Raw genomic sequence first — 17943 nt, 5'->3', positions numbered from 1 at the left:
CCTCAGCTGTGAATTCTTTGTTTAGCTCTGAACCCCATTTTTAATAGGGTTATTTGTTTCCCTGCGGTCTAACTTCTTGAGTTCTTTGTATATTTTGGAAATAAGGCCTCTATCTGTTGTAGGATTGGTAAAGATCTTTTCCCAATCTGTTGGTTGCCGTTTTGTCCTAACCACAGTGTCCTTTGCCTTACAGAAGCTTTGCAGTTTTATGAGATCCCATTTGTCGATTCTTGATCTTAGAGCGTAAGCCATTGGTGTTTTGTTCAGGAAATTTTTTCCAGTGCCCATGTGTTCCAGATGCTTCCCTAGTTTTTCTTCTATTAGTTTGAGTGTGTCTGGTTTGATGTGGAGGTCCTTGATCCACTTGGACTTAAGCTTTGTACAGGGTGATAAGCGTGGATCGATCTGCATTCTTCTACATGTTGCCCTCCAGTTGAACCAGCACCATTTGCTGAAAATGCTATCTTTTTTCCATTGGATGCTTTTGGCTCCTTTGTCAAAAATCAAGTGACCATAGGTGTGTGGGTTCATTTCTGGGTCTTCAATTCTATTCCATTGGTCTATCTGTCTGTCTCTGTGCCAATACCATGCAGTTTTTATCACTATTGCTCTGTAATACTGCTTGAGTTCAGGGATAGTGATTCCCCCTGAAGTCCTTTTATTGTTGAGGATAGCTTTAGCTATCCTGGGTTTTTTGTTATTCCAGATGAATTTGCAAATTGTTCTGTCTAACTCTTTGAAGAATTGGATTGGTATTTTGATGGGGATTGCATTGAATCTGTAGATTGCTTTTGGTAAAATGGCCATTTTTACTATATTAATCCTGCCAATCCATGAGCATGGGAGATCTTTCCATCTTCTGAGGTCTTCTTCAATTTCTTTCTTCAGTGTCTTGAAGTTCTTATTGTACAGATCTTTTCCTTGCTTTGTTAAAGTCACACTGAGGTACTTTATATTATTTGGGTCTAATATGAAGGGTGTCGTTTCCCTAATTTCTTTCTCGGCTTGTTTCTCTTTTGTATAGAGGAAGGCAATTGATTTATTTGAGTTAATTTTATACCCAGCCACTTTGCTGAAGTTGTTTATCAGCTTTAGTAGTTCTCTGGTGGAACTTTTGGGATCACTTAAATATACTATCATATCATCTGCAAATAGTGATATTTTGACTTCTTCTTTTCCGATCTGTATCCCCTTGACCTCCTTTTGTTGTCTGATTGCTCTGGCTAGAACTTCAAGAACTATATTGAATAAGAAGGGAGAGAGTGGGCAGCCTTGTCTAGTCCCTGATTTTAGTGGGATTGCTTCAAGTTTCTCTCCATTTAGTTTAAAGTTAGCAACTGGTTTGCTGTATATGGCTTTTACTATGTTCAGGTATGGGCCTTGAATTCCTATTCTTTCCAGGACTTTTATCATGAAGGGGTGTTGAATTTTGTCAAATGCTTTCTCAGCGTCTAATGAAATGATCATGTGGTTTTGTTCTTTCAGTTTGTTTATATAATGGATCACGTTGATGGTTTTCCGTATATTAAACCATCCCTGCATGCCTGGGATGAAGCCTACTTGATCATGGTGGATGAATGTTTTGATGTGCTCTTGGATTCGGTTTGCCAGAATTTTGTTGAGTATTTTTGCGTCGATATTCATAAGGGAAATTGGTCTGAAGTTCTCTTTCTTTGTTGTGTCTTTGTGTGGTTTAGGTATAAGAGTAATTGTGGCTTCATAGAAGGTATTCGGTAGTGATCCATCTGTTTCAATTTTGTGGAATAGTTTGGATAATATTGGTATGAAGTCTTCTATGAAGGTTTGATAGAATTCTGCACTAAACCCGTCTGGACCTGGGCTCTTTTTGGTTGGGAGACCTTTAATGACTGCGTCTATTTCCTTAGGAGTTATGGGGTTGTTTAACTGGTTTATCTGTTCCTGATTTAACTTCGGTACCTGGTATCTGTCTAGGAAATTGTCCATTTCCTGAAGATTTTCAAGTTTTGTTGAATATAGGTTTTTATAGTAAGATCTGATGATTTTTTGAATTTCCTCTGAATCTGTTGTTATGTCCCCCTTTTCATTTCTGATTTTGTTAATTTGGACGCACTCTCTGTGTCCTCTCGTTAGTCTGCCTAAGGGTTTATCTATCCTGTTGATTTTCTCAAAGAACCAACTTTTGGTTCTGTTGATTCTTTCTATGGTCCTTTTTTTTCTACTTGGTTGATTTCAGCTCTGAGTTTGATTATTTCCTGCCTTCTACTCCTCCTGGGTGTATTTGCCTCTTTTTGTTCTAGAGCTTTTAGGTGTGCTGTCAAGCTGCTGACATATGCTCTTTCCTGTTTCTTTCTGCAGGCACTCAGCGCTATGAGTTTTCCTCTTAGCACAGCTTTCATTGTGTCCCATAAATTTGGGTATGTTGTACCTTCATTTTCATTAAATTCTAAAAAGTCTTTAATTTCTTTCTTTATTTCTTCCTTGACCAGGTTATCATTGAGTAGAGCATTGTTCAATTTCCATCTATATGTGGGCATTCCTCCCTTACTGTTATTGAAGACCAGTTTTAGGCCGTGGTGGTCTGATAGCACGCATAGGATTATTTCTATCTTTCTGTACCTGTTGAGGCCCGTTTTTTGACCAATTATATGGTCAATTTTGGAGAAAGTACCATGAGGAGCTGAGAAGAAGGTATATCCTTTTGCTTTAGGATAGAATGTTCTATAAATATCCGTTAAGTCCATTTGGCTCATGACTTCTCTTAGTCTGACTACATCTCTGTTTAATTTCTGTTTCCATGATCTGTCCATTGATGAGAGTGAGGTGTTGAAAGATCCCACTATTATTGTGTGAGGTGCAATGTGTGTTTTGAGCTTTAGTAAGGTTTCTTTTACGTATGTAGGTGCCCTTGTATTTGGGGCATAGATATTTAGGATTGAGAGTTCATCTTGGTGGATTTTTCCTTTGATGAATATGAAGTGTCCTTCCTTATCTTTTTTGATGACTTTTAGTTGAAAATTGATTTTATTTGATATTAGAATGGCTACTCCAGCTTGCTTCTTCTGACCATTTGCTTGGAAAATTGTTTTCCAGCCTTTCACTCTGAGGTAATGTCTGTCTTTGTCTCTGAGGTGTGTTTCCTGTAGGCAGCAGAATGCAGGGTCCTCGTTGCGTATCCAGTTTGTTAATCTATGTCTTTTTATTGGGGAGTTGAGGGCATTGATGTTGAGAGATATTAAGGAATAGTGATTATTGCTTCCTGTTATATTCATATTTGGATGTGAGGTTATGTTTGTGTGCTTTCATTCTCTTTGTTTTGTTGCCAAGGCGATTAGTTTCTTGCTTCTTCTAGGGTATAGCTTGCCTCCTTATGTTGGGCTTTACCATTTATTATCCTTTGTAGTGCTGGATTTGTAGAAAGATATTGTGTAAATTTGGTTTTGTCATGGAATATCTTGGTTTCTCCATCTATGTTAATTGAGAGTTTTGCAGGATACAGTAACCTGGGCTGGCATTTGTGTTCTCTTAGGGTCTGTATGACATCATTCCAGGATCTTCTGGCCTTCATAGTTTCTGGCGAAAAGTCTGGTGTGATTCTGATAGGTCTGCCTTTATATGTTACTTGACCTTTTTCCCTTACTGCTTTTAATATTCTTTCTTTATTTTGTGCGTTTGGTGTTTTGACTATTATGTGACGGGAGGTGTTTCTTTTCTGGTCCAATCTATTTGGAGTTCTGTAGGCTTCTTGTATGCCTATGGGTATCTCTTTTTTTAGGTTAGGGAAGTTTTCTTCTATGATTTTGTTGAAGATATTTACTGGTCCTTTGAGCTGGGAGTCTTCACTCTCTTCTATACCTATTATCCTTAGGTTTGATCTTCTCATTGTGTCCTGGATTTCCTTTATGTTTTGGACCAGTAGCTTTTTCTGCTTTACATTATCTTTGACAGTTGAGTCAATGATTTCTATGGAATCTTCTGCTCCTGAGATTCTCTCTTCCATCTCTTGTATTCTGTTGGTGAAGCTTCTATCCATAGCTCCTTGTCTCTTCTTTTGGTTTTCTATGTCCAGGGTTGTTTCCATGTGTTCTTTCTTGATTGCTTCTATTTCCATTTTTAATTCCTTCAACTGTTAAATTGTGTTTTCCTGGAATTCTTTCAGGGATTTTTGTGACTCCTCTCTATGGGCTTCTACTTGTTTATTTATGATTTCCTGATATTCTTTCAGGGATTTTTGTGTCTCCTCTCTATGGGCTTCTACTTGTTTATTTATGTTTTCCTGGAATTCTTTCAGGCATTTTTGCGATTCCTCTCTGTAGGCTTCTACTTGTTTATTAATGTTTTCCTGTGTTTCTCTAAGGGAGTTCTTCACGTCTTTCTTGAAGTCCTCCAGCATCATGATCAAATATGATTTTGAAACTAGATCTTGCTTTTCTGGTGTGTTTGGACATTCCATGTTTGTTTTGGTGGGAGAATTGGGCTCCGATGATGCCATGTAGTCTTGGTTTCTGTTGCTTGGGGTCCTGTGCTTGCCTCTCGCCATCAGATTATCTCTAGTGTTACTTTGTTCTGCTATTTCTGACAGTGGCTAGACTGTCCCTATAAGCCTGTGTGTCAGGAGTGCTGTAGACCTGTTTTACTGTTTTCTTTCAGCCAGTTATGGGGACAGAGTGTTCTGCTTTCGTGCGTGTAGTTTTTCCTCTGTACAGGTCTTCAGCTGTTCCTGTGGGCCTGTGTCTTGAGTTCAGCAGGCAGGTCACTTGCAGCATACAAGTTGGTCTTACCTGTGGTCCCAAGGCTCAAGTTCGCTCGCGGGGTGCTGCCCATGGGCTCTTTGCGGCGGCAGCAACCAGGAAGATCTGTGCCGCCCCTTCTGGGAGCTTCAGTGCACCAGGGTTCCAGATGGCCTTTGGTGTTTTCCTCTGGCGTCCGAGATGTGTGTGCAGAGAGCAGTCTCTTCTGGTTTCCCAGGCTTGTTTGCCTCTCTGAAGGTTTAGCTCTCCCTCCCACGGGATTTGGGTGCAGAGAACTGTTTATCCGGTCTGTTTCCTTCAGGTTCCGGCGGTGTCTCAGGCAGGGGTCCTGCCGCTTCTGGGCCCTCCCCCACGGGAGCCCAGAGGCCTTATACAGTTTCCTCTTGGGCTAGGGATGTGGGCAGGGGTGGGCAGTGTTGGTGGTGTCTTCCGCTCTGCAGCCTCAGGAGTGCCCACCTGACCAGGCGGTGAGGTCTCTTTCCCACGGGGTCTGGGAGCAGAGAGCTGCATAAATATTTTTAAAGCAAGATTTTTGAGTCAGATAAATGCTCCCCACATGATGGATAGGAGTATGTTCATTGATCTACCTTTCGTCTAAAGTCTCTGCTGTGCCCCGGCTCTGTGTGATCAGGATGGAGCTAAGGAATGAGACAGTATCCGAAGAGTCCCATAATGGCCAGCTTACTATCCGGCTACAAATGAGCTCAATTCCCTGCTAACGGCGAATCATGTGTTCTTGTAGAGAAAGAAGGAAGGAAGGAAAATAATAAATTGAGTATTAACATTAAGGTTAGATGATTCTTCAGTAAAAAGCAGTATCTAGCTAGTGAGAATATCTATCTAGGACGCAGGACCACAATGATGCAATCAACGGAGAAACCTAGAGACTCAAAATGAACTGCTGAGATCCTTCTGTCCTCAGTTCCTGAGTCCTTGCGCCAATCAGAAGGCATGCACTCTCAAAATGGCCAGTCATGCTATTCCGTGACATTCTCAGTCTCTCTGGTATGAGGTAAAATAATAGCAAATATCCTGTGTCCTTCCACATACTGCCTTTCACAATAGCAAGGTTGTGAAAAGTGGGCTCTCTTGACGATATTCATTTATGAAACGTAGCTTATCTGTCATATAAACAGGTGGAAAGAGACAGGTCACCAGTTACAATTCTTTTGGACGCTCTGTGAAGTGATTAAGAAACTCTGAACACCTCCACAATAGGAAAGACAGCTTTCGCATGATAAAGCCAGGACTGAAAGACAGACTCTGGATTCTGATTCAATCACAACTCTTATTAGTTTTAATACTTTAAATACGCCATTGAATATGTTAGAGTCCTGGTCTATTCATGTATGAGATTAAAATGTGAGATTAAAATCCAAATGAAATCTAAAGCAGTGGTTTCCATCTTCAAAGGAACTCATTAGTATCCTTTTATCCACACATTTTTTTCATTCTGTGTCATCTGTTTCTATGTTTTCCTTGTTTGTTAGCATGTTGCCTTTTCAATATTACTTTAGCAAGGCACTTCAGATTTTTCTAAGACCAGTTTTTAATCTGTGGCAGAAAAACTAATTGAGGTAAATACTTTCATAATGTTGGATATCCATTTTATAATTTGATAAAATTTTTTACATGTGTCTGTGCCTGTGCACCCACATGTGGAGGCATGTGTATATTAAACATCTAAATGATGTTCATATATACATTTATACACGTATGTTTCTAAGCAAAAACATATTAAAATAATATGAATACATCCAAGGGTTATAAATCCATAGGCTAGAAGCAGAGGAAACATGTAAAATTCTACACGTACTCTGTAAGGCAGTAATTTCTCCAAACAAAAATATTGACATTTGCTGGGATTGGCTAGATAGGTGTCTCACAAAAGACAGAAGCCAGAATTTGGACTCTGCAGATTTCAGTAGTTCTTAGAGAAAAGCAGTGTGTTCCAAGCAAGGAAAACAAAGTGTCGGGGGGGGGGGGGTGTGCGTCAATGGTGTTGGTCGGCCAGCTTTGTGTGAACAAACCTTCAATGACTCCCTGAAGAGTCGCCAAGCAAACTCTCCACATGTGGTGTGGCAGCCATGAGAATGAGAATGAATTGTCCCGCCTATGTGTGCCTTAAGGAACTTACAAATACGAGTCTACCAGTTTCTAGAAAAGCTCAATACAGCAGCTGACTCGAACACTAGTGGAAAGAGACCCTTGTTGCACATATTTCTTTTAGCTCTCACTGTGATTCTTTCTCTGTGTATAGACATTGGCGAAAGGAAAGTCTGTGACAATTGTTTGGACCATTCTTCCCTCATAAGCTGAGAATGACAACACGGCCAGGGATGAGAAGTGATGGGATCCCTGCAGTTGTTTTTCTTTTGATTGTCTTTAGGAAAATCTATGCTCGCTTTTAATCATCTTTGAAAACATGAGAAGTTTCTATTCGTGTGTGACCGGGGACAAACTCCAGGGAATTATAACCACATCCTGTAAGCTGAAGCATGATCATAGGAGATGGAACTCCATCACAGTATCCACATTATCAGTATCAGGTGAACATACTTGTGGAGAATGTTCCTTTTTAAATAATGAATACTTTCTGAATGGTGCTATGCCTTTTAACTCCCCATGCATATTTGAATGCACTAACACAGGACAACTCAAGATTGTCCTTGGCAGATTGGAGGCCTACCTTTCGTCCTTCTAGGAACTAAGTCATCTTTTAGCTTCCGGAGAGACAATGCTACATGTTCAGTCTGCGGAGCCATCTGGCTTGGAATGACTATATATATATATATATATATATATATATATATATATATATATATCCATTGAAAGCATGAAATTAGTAAGGGACAGTCAGGACTAGGATTGAATAGAATAAAGAAAAGGGAATTGGCTTGTAGATGATAGGAATGGGATCATTAACATTGGCATGAGTTTTAAAGAGAAGATGTTGAAAGGAGGTGGTACCCACTAAAGTGCATGCTTGTGTGGAAATGTGGTGGTTTGAATATGCTTGGCCCAGAGAGTGGTACTCTTTGTAGGTGTGGCCTTGTTGGAGCAGGTGTGGCCTTGTTGGAGGAAGTGTGTTGCTCTGGGTGTGGGCTTTAAGACACTCTCTCTAGCTGTCTGGAAACCAGTATTTTCCTATCAGCCTTCAGATGAAGAGGAAGAGTTCTTAGTCCCATCAGCACCTTGCCTGCCTGCAGGCTTCCATGCTCCCATCTTCATGAAAACAGACTGTACATTTGAACCTGCAAGCCAACCTCAAGTAAATGTCCTGATAAGAGTTGCCTTGGCCATGATGTCTGTTCATAGCACCAAAGCCCTAACTAAGACAGAAGTTTGGGATAATGGATAAGAAACCGTACTGTACTTCAACAATTTGTTGTAGTTACACCACCTTTGCTAGTTTTACTGTTAAGACGTGTGAGCAAATCTCAATGAGACTTGGCAGATGATGGAGTGGGAAAAGCAAGAATCAGAAGATAAAGCCAATTTACCAGGAAAGAACACAGAAAGTGGTGGGATTTGATTAAATTTATATTGTCGTGAATCTTCTGGTTCTGTGGAGATTTTTAACCAGTCTATTCAGTAAAGATGTTGTAGAAGCTATCGTGTCTGTTACACTGTGAATAAATAGCATAGCAACAACAATGGAAACAGGATGTCAGGCATCTGGATAATTCCTATTATGTCTGGGATTCTTTACATGTAAGTGGGATTACCTGTCCATGAAGACTCTGAGGCTTAATTATATTTGTAAATAAAGGTTTAGGCTGTAGCTTGGGACTATTCTTTGTATAGATCACAATCTAATAATCCCATTTATTCTTTTCACCATCTTGCTACGTGGCTAGTTACCTGGTCCTCAGTTTCATGTGATGTTCTTCCTCTGTGTCTAGATGAATCTCTCTATGTCTGATTCAACCTCATAATCTTCCGATTGATCCCACCTTCCAGTCCTATCTGAGTTCATTGGCCAATAGCTTTTTCTTGGTAGGTGAATGCTTTTGCACAGTGGACAAGAAATTATCTTTATAAGGGAAGAAAATGCCTAGAGTGTATCTCATGTCTTGGCTTCTCTAATTTTCTTAGAACAGCAGAAGTTATAGCTTTTCTATTTAGCAATCCATGACAACAATAACAACAAAAACAAACAAATAGAACAACAAACAAACAAACACCCGAACAGTCCTGAGATGGAGAGAGCTCTTCCAAGGCTGGAGATGAATAGATATTTTTAATTTTGTCTGCATGTAGGGTTGACTGATTGCTAGTCATCCAAGGGTGCCTGCCTCTTGCAGAGCTTATGAGCTGGTCAGTATCTGATTTTCTAGAGCAAATGTTTCTAATGCTCCAGAATAGTAGTGCTATGATCTCCATACTAGCACATTATATTGACTTTTTTAAGAACTGTATATAAACCCTATATAGATGGTCATTTCCATGATATGCTTACTGCTCTCTGTTGCTGGTGTCAATTATTTGACACAAATATATATTTGTTACTTAACCAAAGGAGGATATCCTCATCATCACCATCTGTCCTTTCAATAGAATCTTCTTGGTAAGCATGTGCATGTTTTCACTATGTCTATGTGGAACTTGTTAATCCAACTCCTAGTCCACTTCAATTTCTACTTCACCACCCTTTCAAAGACAGAAATCTACTGGAAATATTAATCATAGTCTGACACACCTACTGAGTGGCTGGTCTGAAGAATGTGCCATTAAATAAAGTGTATTCATTCATACATGTGAAAGGGGAAATTGTTTATCTTCTGTAGATGTAGATTTTAAGCAGTTATTTTGTATTTCTCTTCTACCTCAAAAGAAACTGTGTCTTCTTAAGTTTTATGTCAAGACATACTTAGAAATAATATTTGAAAGAGATAGAGTTAAGGAAGTGGCAAGTCCAAACCCAATGGCCCAGGTCACTTACAACTTTGAGTGCCCATTTGCTTATTTATAAGCTGGGGATCAATTCACACTTGCTTGTGATGTTTGATGTGACTGGGATATAAATTATTGTGCTCCAGAGCTGAGAACTGGACCTGGCATGTGGTAATCATGTACAAGCTGTGGCAGCAACTAAAAGTATCCTAGTGACACTGAGATAGAACCATTTGTTCCCCTGTACTTAACATGCTTATTCATTTACTGGTTTTTAAATACAGAGGGCAGGTGCTGCCTTTGGAATATGGGTACATATTTGAGTCCATTATCCTTCTCCAGTGTGTTTTAATGGCCTCAAATAAAGGGGCTTCAGTTTCTTATGTGTAGATGCTTAGATCTTGCCCTTATAAAATTTAAGAAGCTGCTAGGATATTTGAAGGATAATGAAAATTTCTAATCTTCTAATAGATATTTTGATTCTAGAATCTCCTAAATGGGAATATATATATATATATATATATATATATATATATGTATATATGAATGATATAGATATAGCTATATTTCAATAAGCAGATAAGCAAATTTGCTGCAGGTGGTTTGTGGACAATTTGAGCAAGGTGACCTTTCAATTCATTCCCAATTAGCTCTTAAGTGTAGAACCCCATGCTTATGGGTAATAAATGTAATTTTAAATACATTGCATAACAACCTTGCAAGGTGCACAAAGGTTTATTTCAGAAGCCATATTAACTCCACATTTGAATGCCTCTAGTTACTTGTTTATTGGGCAACTTAATCTAGAAATGCTCTTTGATGAATTTTCATCAATTTTTCAACAAAACTCTGTTGCAAATGGTGAATTATGCATTAGCATATGTTCATGCTAATTTATACGCCACTGACAGAATTTTGGCATGAGATTGCTAACTTATAATTATATTTTAAAGTTCATTTATCCAAGCTATTAAGAATTTGGAATTATCATTTAGTAAGCAATGTGTCTTTTGAACCCAATGTAAAGAAAACAGAAAATTCCATAGTTTTAAGATGTTGACTTACTTGTCTAAGGACAAGCACATGAATATGAACTAATGAGATAAATGTCTGCCTCTCTTCTCAATTAATAGATTTACAGCCTTGCTTGATTGTCTGCTGCTGGTGCCTTGCCATCAGACATAAATGCAGAATGTTGTTACACAAGTCTCTTTTATGTCCAAACAATTATAGAATAACTTACTTAGGTCATAGCACTTTAGATAAAGATTATCAGTCAACTAGCTTCTGAAAATGTAACACATCATTGCTTTTTTGATATTCTTTGGAACTAAGGCAAAATTAAGAATTAAGATTCCTACAAAGAAGCAAAAAGCAGTCTTTGAAGGGTACCATGTTCATATGCAGAATACTTTTATTTAAACATAAAAGAATTTTAAGGAAACTTTCTAGAAGTACTGGTATGCAAAATAACTTTAGAATGAAATAAATAAATTGATAAATAAATGACGATTTTGTTGATTCATGGTATTTATTCTTCTGTGAAATATTATCACAAACACTTTGACAAGCCCCCATTCCTCCTATGATCATTGGTATAATTTTGTTTCAACTTTTTAGAAACACTTTGATAAATGGAGATTCGGCCTTTTGAAACTTTGTAGTTTATTAACAATGATTAATTTATAAATTTGGAACTACACGATATGATAATTTTATTCCAATACTAGCTTCATCTACTTGAAGTTACTAAGATATAGTCGAATGTTCACTTCATCTCTCAGGCCATGGACATTACAGTCAAAGATTGCTCATGACTTTAGGCTATGTTCTGGAGGGGCCATGCAACTTCTCCAGGTGGAGAGGAGAGAGAAAGGACCACATTTGTTTCTTATTAGTCCCTTTATGCTGGATACTAGTTTCTAATGGAATGCTGATTGGGAATTAGATACTTGGTAACAAATAGATGGAAGAGTAAGCTACGAATGAAAAAAATAGTTCTTGTCAGAGATGAATTAACTCCTTAGAATGATGTCAACAAGGACAGAGAAACAGTGAGATTAAGAAGACGTAGCAGTGATGGATGAAAAGGAGAGAAGATGACCTCTCTCCTTAACTTCTGTTGTGTGTTTTTTTTTGAGCTATGCTATATTTATGATGCTCATGTATCAATTCAAAACCATGATTTCTGCTTACTGTAATAGCATAAATCCAAGTAAAAAATGTATGAGAATAGGGTTTTAAATTACATAACTTTATTGCTAATACAGCATCACAATTGCCATGAAGACATCTCCTGTTAAACAGAATTCATATATTTATTCTTCTTGTCTGGAAGTTTCAGAGAGACTATTGTTTTTGAAGGAAACTTTAATGCGTGAGTTAGGACAAGTTGAAGGATGTGTCCTAAGGCAGTGCTCAAGGAGAGAGAAGCTTAGCTCAGCATGGAGCAGAGTTTCTAGCAGGTTTGATGGAGAGAGGTAAAGGAAGGCTAGTAGAGAGAAAACAGAAACAGAAAAATGTCGCGCGCCCAATGTCCCGCCAGCAAGAACGACACGCGGCAACAGGATTCTTCTGCGAGCAAGCCTTTACTGTGTTACAGCTCTTCTTAGTGTTACAGCTCTCTTGAACAGGGACCCCGAGCAGCAAAATCGCTCGGCTTATATAGACAACGGTATGCTAATTATCTCTCAGGGATTGGTGGGGCTTGGATCACCCCACTACTTGTCCTCCAGGGATTGGCGGAGAATGAATCACCTCATTAGCATATTAACGGTCAACTAACACCTGGTGAATAAACCGCACATGTGCAGTACCGCTGTTCACCACTAGAGGGAGCCCTAGCAAGGGGACAAGCCTGCACATGCGCAGTAAGTCGTTTATATCCAGACAAGGCTGGATGTCGGCGCCATCTTTGTTTCGCCGCGCCGCTCTCTACAGAAAAACAAGAAAAGCACACAGATGGCTACCAGCATTCCAGTGTAGGTATCCCATCAAGCGCTATTACTGTCAGTGCTCACAAAGAAACAAATATTAGCCACCATCAATATACCATGACAAGCTTTTCAGGTACTTCGCTGAGTAGTAAGGAAGACTTGGAAGTTGGTATGTTCCACCTCAATACACTCTGATATTAATGAGTCTCTCTTTGGTCCACATAATGAACACTGACATAAAATACAGAAGCTCTGGATTTGAGGCAGAACTATCTTTAGCCATCATAAGTAAGTCTTACTTTTTTCCTCTGTGGATTTAGGCTGCCATCCCTGAGTATTATTTAAGGGGGATAATGGGGTAATTTTCCTGAATATATTTGAAAACTTTAAACGCAAGTCAGTATTAAGTCAGTATTATTTAAGTACAACCTCTCTATAATCACTGAAGAACATGGGCTTCTAATTAATTTCCTACTGAGTTATAGACTTGAATATCCATTTACACACTCACTTAAGCTCAAATGTACACACATTAATACAGATTTATTTCATAGATCGGTATTTTGGCGGTGATGTGGAAAGAGGGATAAGGCAAGCTATTCTGCCTGTATTAGTTTCATAAAAGATACTTTCCCTTATCGGTTTATGAATGTCACCCCAAATCTAATATGATCTGCAGGAGGCACCATTTAAATACCAGATGTGGCACATCAATACACTCTTTGCCATTAAGCAAAATAAAGCTCACTGGAAACCCTTTTGCAAAATTGGCAGTCATGATAACATCATTCTGATAGGTGTATAATTTAAGGCTTTTACTGCTTCCATCTACCTGGATTAACAAAGAGCCACATAGCAAATGATTCTGCTCCACATGTGGTGAAGAAAACAATCAACCGAGAGATGTCTTGCCATGAGAAGGGTAGTAGTAGATCTACAGCAATTTCTTCTCCTCCCTTTCAACTCTACTGCAATGTATCTATACGCCATGTTCAATCTGCTGGGGGATGTGATTAAGAAGAAACAAACACTGTCTCTAAATAAGTGTGTTTTGTGCATGAGCTCACAAAACGTCAATGGTGCTTACATGATCATAGAGGTGCTGCGAATGGTTCTACCAATGAGCAAACGGTTGAAAATGTTTTATTGGTCATGATTTATGGATGATATGTTTGAGTACTTACTAACCTGAATTGCAATTAAATGGTGTAGTTTTACCCCAATATGTTATCTATGGGGCAAGGATGAAAGCAAACGGGGGGGGGGGTGGGAGAATGTAGAGGTCAGCGATTGCTAAATGAGTGTGTTAATGTTTACACACGGAGCAGTTTAAGCCATTAATATGTTCATGTGGAAGGAGTGAGCACTCCTGTCAGCATGGAGAGGATCTGCAAATACCATCACTACTGTTATACAAACACTCAGCTATTCCATTTTCTTCGCACACCCACATTGTCCTAAGGTTAATTTTGTTCTACGTGTGGCCGGTAAAAAGAATTTTCAAGAAAATGAAATTACTCTCCCTATTTGACATGCACTAGGTCATTAGGTCAAGAATATGTGTGAGTTGCCAACTCTGGCGAGGAAGGGCAAAGGGTGGTCCTTGGGGGCTTTGCCTTATTTTCACAAAATGATTTTTCCAGGCATCCCATTTTACCTTTGTTACAAGGGTTCAGTAAAAGAAATTGGCTTGCTTTTGCAAAGACCAGGATGAAGCACTGATTTGCTTAGCTCTAAACCTTGTTGGTACTCCTCACTACAGCAAATATAGTGGAGAATCTTGTTGCTAACTTAAAATACAAACCCACGCGATTGAAAATCTGTAAGAATTCTTGTGTAATCACAAAGCAGGTTGCTGTTTAGCATGGACAGTGTGTGTGTGTGTGTGTGTGTGTGTGTGTGTGTATCATATATGACAGGTAGATAGATCTCACCTTTCATTTTATTTCTTTCATTAGTTTTTCTGAAACACTGCATAAGCTAGAACATCTTTCTTCAGAAATAAGGAAAATGTAGTGTGTGTGTATGTGTGTGTGTGTGTATGCACATATTTGTATGTATCCATATATATGCATACCCATTATAGTGGCATATGTTTGCTCTGATGCTTAGAATAGAGACATACCTCATTGATCTGAGAAATGAGAGATTTATTATAAAGATGTAAATGAATACAAGGATCTAAGGATTTCAGCTTTGTCCCTTTTTATTTTTCCTTCCTTTTTTACTAGTTGGACCTTAAAAATTGTACATCCAGGTTTTAAACAAGACAGGGTATAATAATACTTACCAACAGACTCACAGAGTCTGGACATCAACATTTACCATCTGTCAGGCCTCCTGAACCTTATGCAGCCAATCCCCTGGGAGCAAGAGTTCACTGTGCACCAACAGAGATGCCCATTAGTTTGACCCCTACTCATTGTCTGTCTGTCTGATTTTTTTTCTATTCACTCGGTTTATAAGTAACACCCTTGCTGGGTTGGTGTTCACTGAAACTTTTTGCTTACTCCATGTTCTGTCTACTATTCTAAGTCCATCGGGGTTTCTGCCAGGAGAGGAGATGATTGGTGCAGTGACTAAGACAAATTGTAATGATCATTGGGTACAGGTGTTCCACTTACTGACACAGGGGTTGGCTACACTTGTCTCACATGTTCAATTCTATCAATCAGCTGTCTCCAAGTTGAGACAAATTATAAACACACTAAATGACTTTGATCTGACACTGATCAAGCTATGGGTATTCTGACCTTTACACCTGGTTTCATAAAAGGAAACCATATGCATATATATAAATTTATGTGTATATATACATATTCAGTATTGCTATTGAAGACTAATAAAATTATATAAGTATGTGTACACACACACATATATATATACATATATACACAATATTATTGGTTTTCAAGAGTAAATATGAATGTCTATAGCAATTAATTACTAATCAGGATTGTGCCTATTTACTCTAGGTAAAAATCCAGTAACCACATTCCTACTCTCACAGCCATATAAAATAGTTGTTTGTCATAGAATCATATCCACAATTTTTCATAACCATTTAGATTTTTTCTAAATCCTTTCTTATATGTTTTCCTTTGTTTGGGAGCCTGATTTGTTATGGTCATTTAATTTAAGGACTTGGTGTAGAATTATTCCTGATCATATTCTGTGCATAGAAGGTATCCACACTTGGATTTTTTATCTACCAAAGTCACCCACAGATAAAACGATTATAATATGTCCACCACAGAGAATTCTATTGTGTGATTCTTAGAAGGTGGTCTCTTTGCCTACCCTATTCATCATTCTGGAATATGTCCATGATCTCTCCAATCAGATGAAAATTTTCATCAAAGAAAATTTCTAATAGGAAGTTATAGTGATATGAAAAAGTCAAAATCTTAATGCAGCTAAAAGGGAAATCTTGTATATATTTTTAAATTCAAAAGATATTCATATTATAGCATAATGCAAATCAAAGACAGGAAAAGGAACATACTGTGTTTTAGATAGCTCGTAATTTACAGGAAATTTAATATATACACACGTTTTTCATTTGTATAAGATGTTTACTACATAAGAATTGTCATGTGAAATATGCCACATGTTTTCTATACACTAAGGCACATATACACACACAGGGAACATACCCATATATACAAATATATCCACTACATGTGATTGCACACATATGTACATATGTATGTATACACATAAATATGCAAGGACACATACATGCAAAAGTACACAGACACATATATGAGACAGGAATGCTTTGGGATGTGGAACATAAAGCTTTTAGTGGCCAAATGACTCACTGAGTCCTTTAGCAAGATGTGCAATGAATTGGAATGGAGATGTATGAGCTCTTATCAAGGTCCGACTTTGGGTCCTGTTCCCACTGCTTTCTCATTACAGGGTTTTGTAGGCAGAGATATTATCTCTATATAAGAAACTCTCAAGTTTTGCATTGAAAATAGGAATTTTTTGGTAAGTATAAGTGCAAAGCAGTCCTCGTCCCAGAGGGAATGAGAGATAATCTATCCCGAGCCAAATATGAATGACCATTGATTGCCTAGCAACTAAAGTTGCTTTGATTGACATGTTTCACCACAGTATAGATGCATGAACTTTTTATAGTCACAAAGTGAAAGTTAGAAATCACAACATTTACCAAATGACTGATGGGCCTATCAGGTAAAAGTTAGAACAAAGCAGTAGGGTTACAAAACAGAGAGTTGAAGCTCTGCTGTAGCTGCTAGATGGGATATGATGACACTGCTGTACGATGACTCTTTGCCTCTGGACTGGTGGAAGTTAGTGGCTTGGGAAAAACACTCCATAGAATGTTTTCATCATGGCAGTTAAAGGAATGTTAGCTGCAGCATCATATACGAAATAAGGAATGCATGGATGTTATGGGAACTAAAGAGAGCCAAGGCAATGTGGAAGCTTAATCTGTAACATTTCATTTCTCCACAATCATGAGCTTGTAGAATATTAAACATAGTTGTGCCTTTTTTAAATTGTATTTTTGTTGGATATTTTATGTATTTACATTTCAAATATTATTCCCTTTTCCCCCTCTCCCATGCACTCTTCCCTCCTGCTTCTATGAGAATGTTTCCACTCTCAACCACCCACTCCCATCTCAATGCCCTGGCATTCCTCTACAATGGGGAAATGAATCTTCACAGGATCAAGGCCTTCTCCTCCCATTGAGATCTAGCAAGGCTATCCTATGCTACATGTGTGGCTGGAGCCATAGGTTCCTCCATGTGTACTCACTGGTTGGTGGTTTATTCCCTTGGAGCTCTGGTGGATCAGGTCGGTTGATATAGGCAAAGTAATTTAGTACACATTGGTTTTATCCTGAAAACAGAAGAGGTATTTCATATAAAGAAACTTGATAAATGACACCTAGGAAATATTTACAACAGAGAAATAAAATTTGCATTCTTAAGTGCAATGATTTTTCTACTCTACCATATAATTTGGATTAAAAATACCATTTTAATAGGAGAATAATTAAGCTTCAAAAATGTAGAATGGTGCACTTAACTGTATTTTATTATGAAAAACACTATCTGGTATACAAAGACATATTCAGAGTGCAGCGCTCCCAAACAGGCTAATCTTCAGATCTAGCTTACTTGTTCCAAATACTGGGGAACAACACAGCAGAAGGAGAGCACGGACAGCTTCCCATAACATTATTCTCAATTATTCCCTTATGCTTTGTTTTCTTCAAAATAGATAGAAAATGATCTGTATAAAATCTCTGTGTAGATGATCCTGGACATGAAAACAAAACAACACCACTGATATTTCAACAAGCGAGACTCCGATGACAATAGGGTGCAGTGTTCTCTAAC

The 17943-nt window shown here is 38.3% G+C and overlaps 1 protein-coding gene across 8 annotated transcripts in view; it reads left to right on the top strand.

Annotated features, from left to right (window-relative positions):
- The window catches only part of Dcc (DCC netrin 1 receptor), a 1103888-nt gene that overhangs the window by 169537 nt on the left and 916408 nt on the right, over positions 1 to 17943 (top strand). For 4 of the 8 annotated variants that reach the window (XM_063277122.1, XM_063277121.1, XM_063277118.1 and 1 more), the window contains exon 1: positions 4350 to 12607. The exons of 3 other annotated variants lie outside the window; for them this stretch is intronic. In XM_063277122.1, the coding sequence (XP_063133192.1) occupies positions 12490 to 12607 (118 nt within the window). In that variant the 5' untranslated portion in view covers positions 4350 to 12489. Of the gene's footprint in view, positions 1 to 4348; positions 12608 to 17943 lie in introns of those variants that run through there. One more of the 8 variants, XM_063277119.1, reaches the window with a different exon arrangement.

Source organism: Rattus norvegicus, chromosome 18, assembly GCF_036323735.1.
Source record: "Rattus norvegicus strain BN/NHsdMcwi chromosome 18, GRCr8, whole genome shotgun sequence".
Classification (NCBI taxonomy): Eukaryota; Metazoa; Chordata; class Mammalia; order Rodentia; family Muridae; genus Rattus; species Rattus norvegicus.
Note: the sequence above shows the minus strand (reverse complement) of the source record. Positions and strands in the feature narration are given on the sequence as shown.